We start from the raw sequence: 18,431 nt of genomic DNA, 5'->3' as shown, positions 1-18,431 counted from the left end.
GGCCGAGTCGGTGCATATCCAGCGTCATCGTCGCGAAATTAAATAGGCATCGCAATAACAGAAGCCCCATAACACGATACTATATCAAAATAACATCCATGAAAGCGGGGCTCGCGTCTCGGTCTAAAATCAATGAACGCCATGCGCGTCCTGGGGTGTGTTTGGGTGGGGGTGGAATGACTGCTCCATAGGCGCCAACCCGGACAGTCCACGCCTATGGAGCCAGCTGCACCTTGCAGGAGCCCCAGGAGTTTGTGTGTGATGTGCCCGCTGACGATGAGACATGGCCAGGCGAGATGTAACCGCTGAGGTGAGCCTCTTGCATGCTGCATCGATCTAGCCGGGCTCTAATTGCCTGGATCGTCGTACTTTCCTCTTTTCTCGTCTAATTGCACGGCTTTTTGCCCGATCCGACCTCAGCTGCACTTCCCGCTTCTTGTTCGATGTTTACCCCGTGAGGAAATTGCAACTTCCATCGACGACGCTTCATAATTTACCGGATCTCGGCTCCGGGAACGGAACTGTGTCACCTGTCATTTAAACAAACCGTTTTTTCGCTTCATCCGAACTTCGACCCGGATTATTTTCGCCGGAGGAAAAACCGTTTCTCTTCGACGAGTGTAGGGTTGCTACCAATAATTGTCGTCGCTAATAATTAATGAACGCATTTATTTACGTTACTTCCATGTGGAAGTAAATTACTCCGGGAGCTCCATTACGAAATTAATAATTCTTGCAAGCAAACTATTCTCCGTCAGAAAACTCCTACCATCATCGTAATTCCAGAATTCTTTCAATTTTATCTCCATTCATCTCCACTCCAGATCAATTTGCGCGATCCTGAAGATAATTGTCTAGTTTATGGCCAACTAAATTTGAATAGCCTCAGATATGGAAAAGGTTCTTAAGCTGTTCCTTGATCACGTTAGCAATAGACCTATTAAGACCCTGTTAAATCGACAAATTCCTTTTGATTTAGAAAATTTTAATCAAAGCCACATTCCTGTTTGGGTCTAGGTAAAGTTAGTTATATTGGGGCTAAAGTGTGCCAACTGCACTTTTACAACGGAGTAGGGGAAATGCGATCTATAAAGACTGGCCGGGACAAGATTGCACCTTTTGGAAAAATGCATGCACCTCATATGCCTTTGTTATTCTATTATCAAACAAATTTATAATTAAATACATCAAAGTCAAAATATTGCGTATAAACGAATCTAATTATAATCATGTCACGTGTCGCGACATTCAATAGTTTATTGGAAGTTGACTAGAGCTGTCGTGTGCTAAACAGAAAGCTATTTTTCCTCTTTTTAGGCACTGTAATTTGCATTTGCTTCTTAGTTTTTGTTTATATTTCTTTTATTTAATTTGACCTCATTTGAGATTAGATAAGACTTGTACTTATTGTGTACAAAAGAATTAGAAGCACCAAACACAAACACAGTTGTAAATTTCTTTAAAAATGGTTTATAAATTTTATACGGAGATATCATTTATTTATTTTTTACAGAAAGTTTACGAATATCTTCATAAAAAGATCAAAGTCCAATGCGAAAAATCATACGTACCTGATAGTCGTGTCTTCATAAAATTTTGTGTAAACATTTATTAACGGTTGTTTTTGAAAAATATTTATTATTTTAGCTTTACTTTGTAGCTTGTTGATTTTAAATTTAAAATTATTAATGGCATGCCGTGTTAATTTTTATTTTAAACTATGATCTAAATTAAATTTTCAAATATAAATGAGTGTTAGGAAACTTGTGGGCAAATTGAATTAACGTGAACGTTCAAGAAGTAATATGTGACCAAAGTGAAGTGGTAAAGCCATAATGTGTGGGTACTTAATAATGGTAATATTACTTCTTTCTGTTTTCACTTTTTGGACAAGTCAAATAAATATACAGCGCCATCAGTTATTGTTTCTCCATTGCTGTCGATAACGGAAAATAAGTTTCAAAACAAAACGACAAATGTCAAAGATACTCGAGGAAAATGAAGGGAATTTAATTAAAAATGTTAATAATAAATGTCCCGTGTGCTTTTCATTACACTCAGCAGTTCGTCTTTTCACAATTCTTCGGATGAAAAATCTATTAATTTAAAGATCGTTTTTGGTGGCGAGTTTGGTTTCGCAACTTTTTTGACAACCACCTCCAAGGTCAAGGATAATCCGAATGATAAAAAATGCCAACAATGCTAGTCTGAGCTCAAAGAGATCTCGGAGAGAATAAAATTGTCTTTATGTTTAAGATTTGTAATTAAACTGTATGTATTATGTCGTATTACTCGAGACCAAAGGAGCTGCCATTCTTATCTTATCAGTCATCTAATCAACCCTGAATAAACAGTATATCAGATGGCATAATAGGTAGTAAAATATATCACATGTCATGATCAATCTTGAGCTTCGATTGCTCGCACTAAAAGCTCTGACCCACATGAAGCAGCTTGTCGCGAACAGATTTCCACCGTACAAAGCTCAGTGATTCGATCCTACGGCCACAACAAAACTAAATAATATTAAGTGGTTGCTTTCAATCTTATAAATTACTAAACAAACATGTATTACCACCAACAGTGGTCGTTTTTCCCCTAACATATCGAGACGCCTTAATTTGTTGAAATTGTTCCGGTTGCTCGTCTAACTTATGACTTGTCAGCGGCAGAATTGCTAGGACACGTATGTTGAAAATGTTAACATACACTCTGCTGGACAAGAGAAAGGCCATCGGATGCATACATTACCATCTAAATACTGATGCAAATTCATGCTTTATGGGGAACTTTTGGTTATTAAGTTACGTAACGAAATTGTCGGGACATCTTCCCGGTGGACCGCAGACGGGCATCGACCGTGCCTTGGCCCATATTTTCTCGTTGGGACGCGCGCACAGGACCGGACAAAACAACATTCATTTTTCTTCGACTTCAGAAAGTAATTTACGGCAAGGATAACGACATTACTTCGGCGGTAAAGAGTGATTGCCCTGATTCTTCCAGTTTCATATTTTCCAAGGATTGGCACATGACCAGATTGTCAGAGACATTTTTTCTAATTAGAATCAATCCGATTCTTTCTAAGTTGATTTTTTATATTCTGGAGCAATTATTGTAGATCTGTACTCTATTTATTAAGATCAAAGGCTCTGCAATTTGAAATTTGTTGGTAGCTCCGACTGTTTATCGTTTTGACAGTTTGAAGTTAAACTTAATTTACATGCAAATTCTGACATGATCCTGATGATAGTACCAAAACGTCAAACTCGACAAACCACAAGACTACCAACCGCTGTCAAATTCCAAAGTCTGTTTAGTTGAAAACGCAATGCTCACTTTTGACACAGATTTGGGTGAATTTAATTCAGCCTGTTGCAAGAAACGTGTCAGAAAGCCGCGTGTTGCTCGTCGCTGATTTATTACTAAAAATTTGTATGCAATAATGCAAAATCTCTTAAAAGATCTTTACTTTATTTAGACCGAAAGTGAACATAACTCAGAAAATTTAACATTTTTACAAGTAAGTCGCGTCAGTTGGTTTATACGCAACTTTAAATTCGCATTATCTCAAAATCGATTTGTACCAAATGCGCATTTAGTCAGTGTTTATATTGTCTGTATGGAAAAGTGGTGCAAGATCTGTTGCTTAATGTTGATAGGGACAATTTGCACTATTTACACTGTTTTTGTTACGAAATTGTAAAAACTACTCTTTTGATGATCACAACAGATTTCAAAGAGAATTAAAACATAATTGTCTCGGTCCTCGCACTGCCTCAAATTCCTCAAAACTAATTACAAAGTTTTTTACCCTTGAAAATGGCCAAACAAAACAGATTTTAGAGTGGAAGTGAACTGATTACCTAACAGATTTTTAGTTGATTTATGAAGGGTTATTTGTTTAATTTTGTAGACATTTTTTATTCAGTCAGTGGTTCAGAAATCAGCGGATTTTTATTGTGGCAAGAATTCTTGTTTCTTTGAGAGTTTTAGCCCTGAAACGTTTACTTAAAAAAAAATTGTATCTTATTTTTAGATTGAAGCATCATTAGAGCCGTTACGTATAATAATAATGTTGCCGTTTGTACCACATTAATTTCATTAGTTGTAAAGGTCACAGCTCCGTTAGGATTTGATTTCCTTCAGAGCTCTGATCGTGCAACAAATAAAATCTTTTAGAAAAAGCTTTTGAAAGCTTTTAAAAGAGCCTCATATTGCAAATACATAACAATTTGTATTATTGTATCCATATAGAAGTTCTCCGCGTTCACAGAGATCAAATTTTGATGTTGTTGGAAATGCATACACATCATATCTCGTTTGATATTAAAAACAGGAGTGTGGAAGTCAGTAACGCACACTAAACTACATTATTCCGTCTATTTCACTCTGGTGAATTGAACCTGATCAAATAGTTACCTGGGTATAACGAACGATATGATGTTATATTCAATATTAAACCACACCAACAGTTGGAGTGCAAATGGAGAGGTACTGAGCAACATTCCTTCACCAAACATGCTAATTAAAATTCATCTTCTACGACTGATATTAATGGGAACTGTGGCAAGTCCTAGAAGCTGAAGCGCCTCTGATGGATTGATGGGATGTCATTCAATACTCACAAAGAAAAATTTTATAGACGAAACGAAATACTTCATTTCAACGCCATTTCTAGCAAAGCTTATAATGTCATATTTAAAATATAAAAAAAATAAAAACGTGGATTGGCTTATATCATTCCAAATCCTCCATCAATATTTCATAAGATCTGTTTTCGCCAATTTTGTCTGCCAAATAGATGGTAATCAGTGTAAATAAATCTAACATTTTGAACTTCTTTCTATAGTTTCAAAATCTTTGGTTTATGGTTGATAAGTAGTGTATGAATAGCATACCATTAGAGGGAATCAACTGGATCTCAGCCAAAACATTTCCTAAATTGGACTCGAATACAAATTTCATAGTAGAAACCGTTTCTAATATTTTAAACCCGGTTCACATTTTGTTATCACGAGATTTTAATACAACAAAACGGTAGCACAATAATAATAATTAAAATGAAGCAAACTGAGACCAGTTTTAACGTGAACTAATTAGGAGGCATAAAAAGAATAAAATAATCAAAAATACCATTACATCTTTGTATGAACCTTAAAAAAACTGCATTGAATTTTTTGAATTAATTTGTAATAAGCAGGTATTTTCCTGACGGTGCATAAAAAGATTTTCTGGAGCATTGGATAATTAATTTAAAAATAAACTGATTTAACAAAACCTTTGCTATTTTTTTGTACTTCTGATGTAATTGTCGTACCTACGACACTTGTCGTATCAAGCGTAGAAGATTGGTATTTACACGGTAAAATAAACCCGTATCTGGTGTGGAAATCACAGACGTTTGTATTAAATTAAATGTGCCTATGTCAAACATTCTATCTTGTTAAATGTAAAGGATTGGTAAAGCTTTTTAGCATAATTAAAGTTCTGTTTAGATCCAGTTTAGGCGATTTATTTTTAAAAATTATTAGAGAAATGCACTGTAACTGGCCAACTTAATGTTTGTAACTCAAACTCAAACAAATACAAAAATAAAAATAATATCAGATCTTGTCGAAGAATTTACCTATACAATTAAAGGCGAGCGAACTGAGAACCTCTGTATACCTATTATTCCTAATTTTAAGTTAAAAAAATGCAAGAAGTTGCGAGGTTCTTTGAATTATTTTTTGTAGCCTTTAAATTCCGGGCAGCTTAAATACTCCCACAACAGAATCAATGATATGATATGAAAATTTGCTTACATTTCTGAAAAGCCTCTAGGAGCTTCTGGGAAAAAGCCTCTGTTTTGTCTTCAGAAGAAAGAAGTATAGCACTTATACATAATGCATATTAGCATTGCAAAGTAACCTTACAACCTTACATCTTCTTGATTTTTGTAAAGTTTCAGCATTTTCATAAACAAATTTGTTGAAATGACGGTATAACTTAATCAAAACAGACTAATCAATTTGTTCTTGCAAATTGTTAAAAAAAACAAACTGAGTTAATAAAGTACACTTTAGTTAGTGCCAGCAAAGCACCCGTTTTCTTCAGATTTTGAACTGAATTTTAAACTTTAATATCGATTGTAAAGTTACATGAAAGTCTTCTAGCAAACTTTAATTTTCAGTGTTATAGTTTGAAGGATTTTCAGCACAATCATTTACAAAAACAAGAGTTAAACGTAATATTTAGAATTTAGATTACGGTTAAAGGTTAGGTACCTGAGAGTGTGGGTATTATCTATCAAACCATTAAAACGTTAATCCTTAAAGTTTAAAAGGCAAACTGTAAAAAGCAGTAGGAGTATGACATTTCTCTGAGGGCTATTAAATTTCCAAGTTTAGTTGTTTACCATGCCAGAATTTATAGTTTCATTATTTCAGTCGTTTCCTTTCAAATAAAAGTCAAATTATAAATACCATCACCAAAAATAATACAATCTAATTTGCTAATATTAAGAAATTTATTTTAGTAAATTTAATAAATGATTATCTACCTCTTTGAAATTAACTTGGAATAGACTTGTTGCCAAAATATAAAAATGGTGGATGCGCCGGGTAAATTTTCTCACAACTGTTATAATGAAGTAGGTAAATTTGTTTCTATTAATCTTAGAAGGACCAAGTTATTTTAACTTTGAAAAGTGTTTCTCCTCAGGTGTATTGTAAATCACTTTTCCGGAAAACAAGTTCCTACCCAATTAGTATCAACTATAACTTTATTGTATAATTTATGTACCTAAAGTCTAAAGTGTAAAACTAGAAAGAAGATCTTAACAATTAATAAACTATGCAAATACATCACTTGCGATAACTTTTCATTAAGCTACCTTGAAATCAATAAATGCTATTAGCGAAAAATGGTAAAAAGATGCATTAAAGCTTAACCCATTTTTGTTTAATTTAAATATAGCGTATTTCAATTTTATTGACTCTTTAGATCTGTTTCGGCTGAAACTAGTAAAGTACATAGTTTTAAATCTGAAGTTTGTGTGTACTACAAACACTTATAACTTATTACAAGCGAAGCGCAAACGAGAAGTTCTGTAACACAATCGAGAGGAAACTAACAGAATAAACTTTTTTTAATTCAAGTTGACTGGGAAAATGCAGCCATTGTGGTTCCGCCTGTAAATCGACGCGATGAACACATGATTCATTTAGCTTTAAAATATTGATGCGTGTCCTAACCAATAGTTGCGTCTCTAGAGGCCAATTTTTCATTCAAGTCTAATTCAATAAATTATGATTAGTGCTGTTGGCGTAGAAAATAATTGTTTAGGTTGCCATATCAGAAGCTCTATTTGATGAATTTAGCAAAAATTCGAAAATTGTTTAGATAGAGCTTTTCCGCTGAAAGCGCGTCAGCATGTTACAAATGTTTGACGTTCTTCGCAACGGGAAGTTTCAGCAATGCAAGCGAATGCAAATAAAATTCACAAACAGAACATTTCATGCAAACGGGTGCAACGTTGCCATTGAGTAAAGGAGCGAATTTATTACTAGACTTCATTCTTGATTTAGCTGTTCAAACAGTGTTTTGCGTTCCAATTTGAAAATCTCCAAGCTTCGGCTAAATTCGATTGGTGTCGGAATAAGAAAAGTCGAATGGATATCGTCATTACCGCTCATAATGGAGCGCTTTCTTGCGACGACTAAGCTCGTAATCAGGAGGAGCTTTCCTCCCCTCATCCTCGACGCATCAGCTTGAGTGCAACGTCGAATGTAAAAGTCGGCATTGTTTCTCTGACGTTTACAAGCAGTGTTGCTGTTTTCCAGCCGTTTATGCAGTTTCTTCATGCTTCCGCGCAGACAATGACGAAGATAGCCGACCAGTGACCCAGTTTAAATTAAATGCACCGTGCTTGAGTCGATATCTAAACGACGGCTCTTGCTCAAGCAACTCAAACTCCATTATTACAGTTACGTTTACACTGGTCACGAACTGAAAGAACATCAAATACGAATCACGTGCATAAGCGAACAGTGACAGACTCTCTTGATCTGCAATCTTCACTACCAGCGCCATAATAGGGCTAAAGATGATTTTTATCCCAATCCGGGGAAAGGATAGCGAGCTTGGCGTGCATCCCCAATGAATCCGGAAACGAGGGCCTTGAGGGTTGACGGATCATTTAAATAAATTTAAAATTAGTTTTAAGCTCAGAGATTGTCGATGTGGGTTGACTTTTTTTATCTTACATTTTCTAGCAGGAATGAGTAAATACACACAATTTGAAAGAAAACTAAAGATAATGAAGACTTAAAAGATTTTATCTTCGAATTGCGCGCAAATCAATCCTCTCCCGGTTTTTAGCTTAATGAATTTTCTGTCAGTAATGTATTTTAAATGCGGCTATTCGTGTGTGTAATTATTATTAAATAGGGTATAGAATATAATGGACACCCTCCTCCCTGTCTAAATCATTTCAATTTGAGACACGTCGATGTAAACATCGCTTCCACCCTTCATCGGTTTTTCCAATTATCGGGGGTGCGTTGCGGGATCGAAACCCAGGTACACACATTCTCGGTGACAATTTTTCCAGCTCAACCGCCTCCGTTCAAACATCGTAAACGTCGCACACAAAAGCACCGTCCACTTGGTGGTTTAATAGAGGACGATGCGAAATAATTAAATTCTGGAAATTTCCTTTAATAAGTCGTCGATCGCGTCGTAAATAATATGCATTTTTTACGACCGTAAGTGGGTATGGGGTTTTACGAGTGTACAGGAAAGCCGGAAGCGCTGGGATTGCGATTAATCGACGCTAGGCGTCGAATTTTTTCGTAGCTTCACTGTAATAAAGCGCAGATCAACAAGTTGCTTCGCAGGCGTCCACTTAGCTTCCTCTTGTACATAAATTTTTCCGATTGCAGTTATGTCTTCAAGTGGTATTTATCTTGTGTTTTGTGTGCCACCTCGCCCTTGGCTCAGAAGCCAAAGCATGCGATATTAGCCGGGGGCGATGCGGCTCAACTTGGTCTGCGCTAAGATACTCAAAGAGAATTTTTATTCCGCTCCATTTTTATAGAAGAATTTTATAATTTACATAATTTATTTCTATATTCCTAATGGAACACAATTAAGGGATGGCGCCCGGCTTCAACAGATTCACTTCGGGTGGTTTAAGTTTGATGAAATTTTTCCAGACATTTAACTTTTTCAATACAAACTTACCATAACGAATTAAAAGTTACGCGAAATTTTCAACCACATCTTCAGACCGAAAACTGAAACTGAGTCAGAACACATTCTTTAGCATTGGGAAATCACAGAAAATTTAGATGATTTTCACTCCCTGCAAACTTACGTTTCACAAAAAATACGTCCACGAATGTTAAAGAAATACCGAAATATGCTAATACAAGAAAAGTAAATTAGGTATTTACGTCAATGTTATTATTAGAAACGTGAGCAGCATCTGAAATTTTTAAACGCTCTAAACTGATCAATTAATGTAAAGTCATTGGCTGGTTTAAATTTCAAAACTACAATAAGAGATACGATTTGACCTAGTTTCCAAAAAGAGAATTGCGCTTTCATTGTGTTTTACTACTCTGGGAATAAATGAACAACAAAATATGATTACTTTTTAGATCTTTGTGGTTCTGTTAGAATTTTTTTAGCGTAAATACCACGTCTTCAATCAAAGAGCAGAATACGTCTAAGTATTTTAAAACCAAAATAAATCTTCTTGTGGGAATCTCGGCTTTTTGATACAGCCGATTATTTCTGTCTCGTTGGGGTGGAGCCGCCAACCATCACTGCCATCTGTTGCGACACTCATATCATCACACATACTTTTATCATTCAAAATCCACCAGTAAGTTACATATCGGTGCAAGTAATTTTACACAAAGTCTTGAAGTATGTCTAGAGGATATCGAACCGCAAGCAATTTCACGAGAATCACTATCGTTTCTTTAATATCACTTTAGAGGACACCAAGTGGTCGCGCTGAAATCACCCCAGGAAATTTACTCTGGAAACAACGTATTAAAAATGCAACGGAAAAGGCAGAATGGAATTATCTCCTGTACAAACACTGTACTTGAGCCAATATCGATCGGAGAGACATTTTTTCAGCGAAAACAATTAAGATGAAGGAAAGCGGGAAATATCAGAGGAAATTGAATTGGAGCCGAACGGCGATAAAAAATCTTAAATTTAGACTTGACTGCCATATTTGATGTCTATTTGATTACTTAATCGTTATAAAAAACTGATGTTAACAGCGGCTTGAGCATTTTTCTTCTGTTCCTGGTAGATAAGCGCTTTTGAGATGTGTGAAATATGCCTTTCTCAATATTACTGCATACTAAACAAACACGAGTTGTTGAGAAACTTCGTAACTTTATAGAGTTGCCAAGAATATAAAGAAATCTCAAAAATGATAATCTGCAAGCAAAATGATACTGAGAAACTTTGTTCTTTGCTTTGACTGTAAAATAAAGTTTTCATGATTCACTTGTAAAGAAATGTGGCCCTGTTCTCTCTATTTACGTATTTTAATTATTTCTGTTCTTTACAAAAAAGCTTTTAAAACATTTAGACGTTGTAAATAGTGTCATCAAGATTCTGATTAGGAGTCTGATAATCAAATTAAAACAATTCGAAAGCAAACTTCTAGCTTTGGAATTGAGAAAGTTTTCAGGCTTCAAAATAATATTTGTCTCATTAATTTCTTTTGTTGTTTGGTGATGAAATAGGTTTTATTTTTCTGTGCAGAAATGACCGCAGCTCAGAAAAAAGTCGGGAAGTGAACTCCCTTTGTGATTTAGTCTGAGGCACGAGGGAATTTTCAAGCTACCTAGGAACGAATTGCACGTTCCAAATCGAGATATTTCCAACTTTTAATTACAGTGGTAGTCCCGTATTGCGACAAGTCGCAAATACGGGCGTATATTGGTTTCCAAATTTACATTTTTCAGTTGCATTTTGAGTGAATTAACATTGTAGATTTCCATATTCAGCGGTTCGTATTTTAATTTAAGTTAAATAGTTTTTGTTTTTGGACGTCGGTTGTCTCAAACTTTATGTGCCTAAATGGCCCTTTACCTTTTATCGGAAACCTAATTAGATGAATCAAATATTCGAGCTCCGTTAGAGTAGGTACATATCAGCATTAATTATAGAGCAAAACTATCAACTGCAATTAGTTCAAGCAATTAACAATGAGGTCTCACCGGATTTGTGAATTTGATATTCTACAGTTTCTTAGGAGCTTTTCAGTTAGGTATTTCATTAAAAATTGAAAGAGAATGCTTGAAAGAAAGTTGAAAATTTGTTCGTTAAATGAACTTAACATACCAACAATGAGACATATTAAAAGCCTCGAAAAGTCATTTGATGTAGCGGGACGATCTCTTTAAGTTAACTAACCCTTTCTAGAGGGAGTCGTTACCAAGTAAACACAGCAAAGGGGTACTATCAACTCAAGTCAAAAGGAGCAACTAGACAGGTATCATGTTTTATTAATCGCTAGTTGGAGATGCATTTTCAATTTGCATTATTAGACAGGAGAGTAATGTTCTAATTACACTAATCGTATGCCTTTTGCATTATTTATAATCAATAAACCTACTAAGTTTTTACTATCAATCGAACTAAGTTCTGTTTAGTGTTACGACAAAGAGGCTATAAACTTGATTTTACCGTGTGCGTCTTAACAAACTGTTTGAGTGGCGGTGACACTCATCTTTTCGAATTTCTCGACAGAGGTTAATTTGCACATAACGTGACATCGTACAAGAGTGCAAGATTAATTTCTTATAAAATACCCTGATGCTTCGTCACCACATCCACCGTTCTAAATATTAAACTAAATTTTGCATTCTAAAAATAGCTCTGATTCCAAAGCTTTTGTGCGTGAATATATAAAACTACAAAGACGTTTTAACAAAGTCTTATTTTTTCAGAAAGGGCGGTGCAATATGCGGCGTCCAGCCTGCAGGTCCTCGTGACAACATGAACACGTCGTCGACGGAGAACACATCTGTCATCCAGCCTCCGCACCAAAGCACCTATACCATCACCCAAATTGTCTTTATTGGTGTCATAGGTAAGTTACACGTGAAAAAAACACCATATAAATGTTTCCACATCGTGTTTTCTTGTTTTGGCAGCTGGAATCCTGTCTTTGGCAACAGTACTAGGCAATGTTATGGTGATGATTTCCTTCAAGATCGACAAACAACTGCAGACGATTAGCAACTACTTTCTTTTTTCATTAGCTGTGGCTGACTTTGCCATCGGTCTAATTTCCATGCCTCTGTTCACTGTGTCCACTCTTCTGGGTTACTGGCCTCTGGGACCTCTAGTCTGTGACACTTGGTTGGCTCTTGATTACCTCGCTAGCAATGCATCTGTGCTCAACTTACTCATTATCAGCTTTGATCGCTACTTCTCGGTGACAAGACCTCTTACCTATCGTGCCAAAAGAACAACCAATAGAGCAGCGATCATGATAGCGTAAGTACCTAATGAGGCAGCTCGAAAAAATACGCCATTGAGAGATTTTAGCAGAAAAGTTGATACATAAAAATAAAACTCAAAAGTGAGTAGAATTTTATATAAAATACATCACAATAAAATTACATTAAATAAATTAGTAAAATATAAAAGTATTTATTAACTGGTAACATGATGCATTTAACCGTACGTTTAATTAAGTTCATAAAATTATTTTCAATAAATTTATTTAGAAGGTAATCAAATCGTTTTTACATACAACAAAATACAATTTTTTTGTTGAAAGTTGTTAGTTACTGGTGAAATAAAACTAAGCAGACTTTAAACGTGCAATGCCTTTTCTTTCAAAATACGAAACCGTATTTATAGTTTTAATAAAGAGATTTGCTTTTATGGCAATTGCAACTTTAAAGATTGGAGTACCATAAACTGAAATGTTTTTCTCGTTACGGTAAATAATTTATATTATTATATAATAAGAAATTAAGTTACTTCATTATACGATTACGATCTGTTTGCTGTTGACTTTCTATCAGTTTCTTGTAAATCCGCGCATTTTATTACGACCGCCTATAAAATCCACCCGTATAAAATATTGAAGTGGGAAAAATTATTGGATTGTAACAGTCGTGAAATAAATCGGAAAGGATCCGTCCTTTTATTTTATTGCAGGTTTTGATGCACGCTTGCAATTGTGTGCAAATTACGGTACCAAAAGTACCGGAATAACATTTTACCCTAGATTGTTCAAAGCTATTCGTATACTTTTCGAATCAGCCAAAGTGCTAGAATTATTCAGTGACTTGTGCGCGTAGCCATAATAACGTCTCCATCGTATATATAAAAGGGAATCGAATCTTTTTTCAGATGCGCTTGGGGTATTAGTCTGCTGTTGTGGCCACCCTGGATCTATAGTTGGCCATATATCGAAGGCGAACGGACTGTACCTGAAGAAGAATGTTATATTCAATTCATCGAAACGAACCACTACATCACTTTCGGCACAGCCATTGCCGCTTTCTATGTCCCCGTCACAGTTATGTGTTTTCTATACTGGCGTATCTGGCGGGAAACGGAAAAGAGACAAAAGGACTTACCCAACCTCCAAGCTGGAAAGAAAGACAGCAGCAAGCGTAGCAATTCCAGGTACAGACTGTTTTTGTTTAAACTTGGTCGGCCGATAAAAGTGTCCGTTTAGACAAGTTCGACCTTAGAAATGTTCAAATCATTTTCTTTCCAACTCATTTATTCTTTGTATTGTTTCTTTAATTCTCACAATGACAAAAAAAACGGTTTTTACCCAAACATCCGCCCGGAAAAAAAGAGTCGAAAAATTATCCCGTCGCATCCACCATTTCTTCACATTTACATTTGTTTCTCTGGCACTTTAGTAATAGTAGATTATTTAGCATTTGTTTCGTCGTGTGACAAAATTTTTTGCTTTCAATTCCTGCCCCTTTAGAATTTCTATTTGCGCCATAAAGAGGTCCAATTTATTTGAAGTAGAAATTAGAATCTAAGCATGAAGGTTATTTGAAGTCCCATCATAATTACGTCTTCATTGTATATTGTGCTAATTTTACATCATCTCCTGTTTAATGGTGATCTAAGCCTTATTATCCACTCGTCTTGCTTTATGCATTCGAAGATTCTCCCCTATCTAATTGCGAATAATATGAAGTTTTTGCTCAATTAATTTTCCAACCAATTAACTTACAAGATATGCAACTGAAGCTGAGAAACCTGCATTTATTTTTGTCTTGATTAATTAAAAGGACAGTTTACGGAATTCCACGTTCCCCCGTGTCATTTAGAATTACACAGATTTGTAATTATGTTTCATAAAAACCTGAGTAAATATATTTTAGTCGTGACTCAAGGGATAACTGCGCAGAATTTAAAAAAATCTAATAGTCTTAAACTGTCTTAAAATATAAAAAAAGTTACTTCCAATTTTATGTATATGTATAAAGAGATAAATAACTACGGCATTGAACTTTTCTCCGCTGCGCGCTCTTTAGGCCCTTCGTTTGCGCAGTAAGTCGAAATAAGTAATAAACGAGCAAAGTGTGTATTTTAATAATTGAGTTTACACTTAAAAATAATTCTGTTATGAACAGGTATCAGGCACCAATTTCAACACTACTAAATTATTGATAAAGAGCTTATTTTATTAGAATGTAAAAAAATCTGCATAATTACCTCTTGAGCCCGAACTGGTATTATGTAACATATATTTACGGGCCTGCCAGCATGTTAAATTAGAACCACGAAGGAATGTAATTTCAAATGTGCACAGTAGAGCTTTTGTGAAGTGAACTTAGCGCAACTGTTAAATAATTGTAATTGTTGTCTTGCACTCTGGCTATATTTAGTAATAACATTGGATGATTTGCTTAACCTCGTAATTTAAATCCCATGTTCTTTCAACAATAGTCCTTTAAATTACACTCCACAACTTACGATACCTATGTCGGTTTAATTAAAACTGAATTTACATATGAATAGTTGTCAACTTTTCAAAATTTGTAGTTCTGCAAATCTCTTAATCTTCCCAGGTAATTCGTATTTAACTAGCAAACCCAATTCGCCGCCTCCATGATGTTTTTGGCACACAACTAATTTCCATCTCTAATCGTTGGGTTATTAGTTTCAATTAATAGAAATTCAGTTGTGCAACATCCATCTCCAAACTCCTGATAGTTCTAGACTAAATTCTAGGTAGTTTCTGTCCTGAAGGTTTGCTCTAGATGTTCGGTGTTAGAGAATGTGTGATAATATACTTAAAAACATGACTTGATTATGTTCATACAGTGTATTCGTGTGCAGTGATGAAGCAAACAACGCTTGTTCGACTGTGGACCTGGAAGAATGGCGAAGACCACGGTCGGAGTCTTCGACGGGCGCTGATACGGATTCTGTCTATATGCATAGTACAGTCTGCGTCGATCATCATCGGCGGAAACGACCGGTTAGTAACACAAATCCAATAACACGACACCAAATGTGTTAAATTGTTTTCAGAAATTGATGCTATTTTTCTTAAACTGGATGAACATTAGGCGGGGTTTCGGACAAAACTCGAACAAAAACTCATTTTAATTAACTGTAATTCGGTCACAAAGAAAGTGGTATTTATTAATACAATCAATGCATAAATTCATATACAAATGTTCAGTACAATTGAATTGTTCAGATTGTTTATTTGTACCTCGGTAAAATTAAAACATCCGACTATGAACAGAAGCGTTTATACGAGTATTTTTAATTCACACCCTAAAATAGTTCAATTTTTTATGGATAGTACAAAATTTGCCGTTGTCGAAGGATGAACCCAATTTTTTATATTTATATTTTTTTATTAATCGCCAATGTTTATATTTTTGCGTCACCCATCCCAAAGTCAATGATTAAAATAGATTTTCCTAATTCTATTAGACGCGCTACAATGGCTACTGACATACCTGGTTTCACATTATCTGTAAATGTGTACAGAGGCTATATCAACCGGAAGCTGTCATTCCACCGACCATTCCATAATGAAAAGCTATCATCTCTATTATATTTTATTAAGTTGCGTGCTATTTCGGTCCAGCCACCAGAGGTAGTTAATTGAAGAATTAACTTGGCAGAACGGTTGAATAAAATATTTTCATAAAGACGACTGCAGAAATATCACCGTTTTTCCTCGCTCGATCCGATAGGAAATTGAATAAATCATTTTATTTCGCTTTCTTGGCTGTGTGAACAACATTTGATAACGTTTAAAATGAAAATCTTTCTAAACAGTCGGTTTTGTTTGTTTAGCCCAAAGGAGGATGGCTGTCGGGAGTGTGGAGGGTACGAGCTTGGTGCGTGGCGTGGTGGCACTCTGGAAGAGAAGACAGCGACACGGAGGAAGAAAGTCCCAGCGAACAGGGCCAAGGGTGCATTACTCCAGTATCTTTAGATACGCCGTTACAAAGTTCGGTGTCTAGATGCACTTCTTTGAACGTCATCAGGTGAGTAGAGAAAATAAAACTAAAGAGGCTCGTTATGAAAACAAATAAATTGCCTTTTTTTTTCGCTTGATTAGCAAAGATTTTTGCTGATTATTTGGATTCGTTTCAATTTAACTAAAATCTTCCGAGAATACGTTAACGTGAACAAATAAAATTCAAATGTGCTATTTAGTCTGTGTTGTATAATCAACGATACAGCACTTAAGTTGATACAGTCTCTTAGTCGTGTCTTTAATGCTAAGTTTGATTTTGTCGTTAAGACCCACATTTAGAGATGACGAACTCAAACAAGATCAATATCTGAATTTGTGAAAAAAGTAATAGAACTGGCAATATTATGAAAAGTGTGGATTAATGAGTGGAGCTGTTGGAGTTGGAATCGATTTAAGGATGAATGTCATGTTTTATTGTAGTAACTTTTGTATTTGTTCCGATAGGGGAGAGCCGTACGTCAGCACTTTATCGACACAACGCGAATTACCGCACACTCAGGCCAATATGACCCCAACTCGGTTAGCGCCGAGAGACTCCAGGAGTTTGCCGACGGGCAACCGCTTGGCGGGTCGTTCCGTATCGAGCGACAGCGTTTACACGATCCTAATTCGACTACCGGGCGAGCCCGGTGAAGGCACCGGTTGTGCAGAAGGAGCTTCCATTAAGATGATACCAGAGGACGTCCGGACGAGATCACATCCAGACGTGGACTACTCTTTAAATACAGTACACGCGAACCATCTGAATCGACGGCCATCAGCAATGCCAGACATTCGGATACCGCTGAATGCGAAAATCATTCCGAAGCAGTTGGCGGGAAAGACGCTGCTGGCAAACGCAACGAAAAACCAAGGCAAGAAGAAGAAGAAAACGCAAGAGAAGAAGGCGGATAAGAAAGCGGCGAAGACGCTGTCGGCGATTTTGCTCACATTCATCATCACGTGGACCCCATACAATGTTCTGGTGTTGTTAAAACCGGTGACGGCGTCGAGTACCCGCATTCCCCAACAGCTGTGGGATTTCTTTTACTACTTGTGCTACATTAACTCTACGATCAACCCGGTGTGCTACGCTCTGTGCAACGCCAGTTTTCGGCGAACGTATCTGCGAATCCTCAAGTGTAAATGGCATAATAGGAACCGCGCCGCCATGAATCGGGGCTTTTACAATTAACGGCGAGGAAGTGGCGATGGAATTGCGGATGCACTTTGGCCGTTAAAAGGGCCGTTTCCGATGTTTGTGCAGAAGCTAAGTGGATTTTCGCGGGCCGCTCGACGCTCCGCAACGAACTCCCCGGACTATTTCTAGATGTTTTTATATTTGTAATTGTATACCGCTCAAATCGTGTTCTAAAAACGTGCGCGAGGACTGACATGGTAGGTTTAATAACAAAACAAAAAGATATTTATACATAATATAGAGGCTGTGTGTTAGATTTAGTCTTATTTGTTCGTGGCAAGACCAATCTTTGGACATCCATAGCATTAATCGACGTGCTGACGGCTGTCTTCCACATCCCACAATGGCGGGAGGAACTGGCAGGACCAGGAATCGTCGTCATTACTTGCCTAATCTTCATGATAACATTAGCAAGACTCTATCTTTTACCCAACGACGGTCCAGCCTATCTGAAACGAAAAAATAATACACATATTCCTCCTCCAAAACTTCTTTTTTCTCTCTCCCTTTCAGTCTTACCACACTGACGTAACGTGCCTGCTCACTGTCGACTTCCAAGACATCTGTATTATTTATTCAGTTCAGGATAACAGCATCAGGACCGGACTGGAGCTTCGTAGCGCCTCAATGTATAGCGATTATGTTTAGAAGCAATAATCAAGCGAATATACAAAACAATAATTTTTTCTTCCTGAACAAGAATAATGTGCCATATTTCGCAACGATCATACATAG

The 18,431-nt window shown here is 36.3% G+C and overlaps 1 protein-coding gene across 2 annotated transcripts; it reads left to right on the top strand.

The window, feature by feature from the left end:
• Positions 1-149: 149 nt before the first annotated feature.
• On the top strand, positions 150-17,804 carry mAChR-A (muscarinic Acetylcholine Receptor, A-type). 2 transcript variants are annotated; one of them, XM_088038918.1, is made up of 7 exons: positions 150-310; positions 11,970-12,112; positions 12,177-12,522; positions 13,390-13,668; positions 15,352-15,493; positions 16,330-16,523; positions 16,961-17,804. In XM_088038918.1, exons 2-7 carry the CDS (start codon positions 12,019-12,021, stop codon positions 17,688-17,690), a joined length of 1,785 nt encoding a protein of 594 aa, XP_087895044.1. In that variant the 5' UTR covers positions 150-310; positions 11,970-12,018; the 3' UTR covers positions 17,691-17,804. The 2 variants fall into 2 exon arrangements, with proteins under 2 accessions (XP_087895044.1, XP_087895043.1); XM_088038917.1 differs by having other exon boundaries at positions 15,337-15,493.
• The last annotated feature ends 627 nt before the right edge of the window (positions 17,805-18,431 follow it).

This window comes from Gnatocerus cornutus, chromosome 6 (assembly GCF_029298725.1).
Source record: "Gnatocerus cornutus isolate USDA-ARS CGAHR chromosome 6, icGnaCorn1.1, whole genome shotgun sequence".
Classification (NCBI taxonomy): domain Eukaryota; kingdom Metazoa; phylum Arthropoda; class Insecta; order Coleoptera; family Tenebrionidae; genus Gnatocerus; species Gnatocerus cornutus.
Note: the sequence above shows the minus strand (reverse complement) of the source record. Positions and strands in the feature narration are given on the sequence as shown.

What these genes read in the sequence shown, in the direction of transcription:
- mAChR-A (XM_088038917.1), top strand. Translation starts at nt 12,019, where the DNA reads ATGAACACGTCGTCGACGGAGAACACATCTGTCATCCAGCCTCCGCAC. An exon ending in AGAGCAGCGATCATGATAGC is followed by an intron (nt 12,523 to 13,389) that starts GTAAGTACCTAA and finishes ATCTTTTTTCAG; the next exon opens with ATGCGCTTGGGGTATTAGTC. An exon ending in ATCATCGGCGGAAACGACCG is followed by an intron (nt 15,494 to 16,329) that starts GTTAGTAACACA and finishes TTGTTTGTTTAG; the next exon opens with CCCAAAGGAGGATGGCTGTC.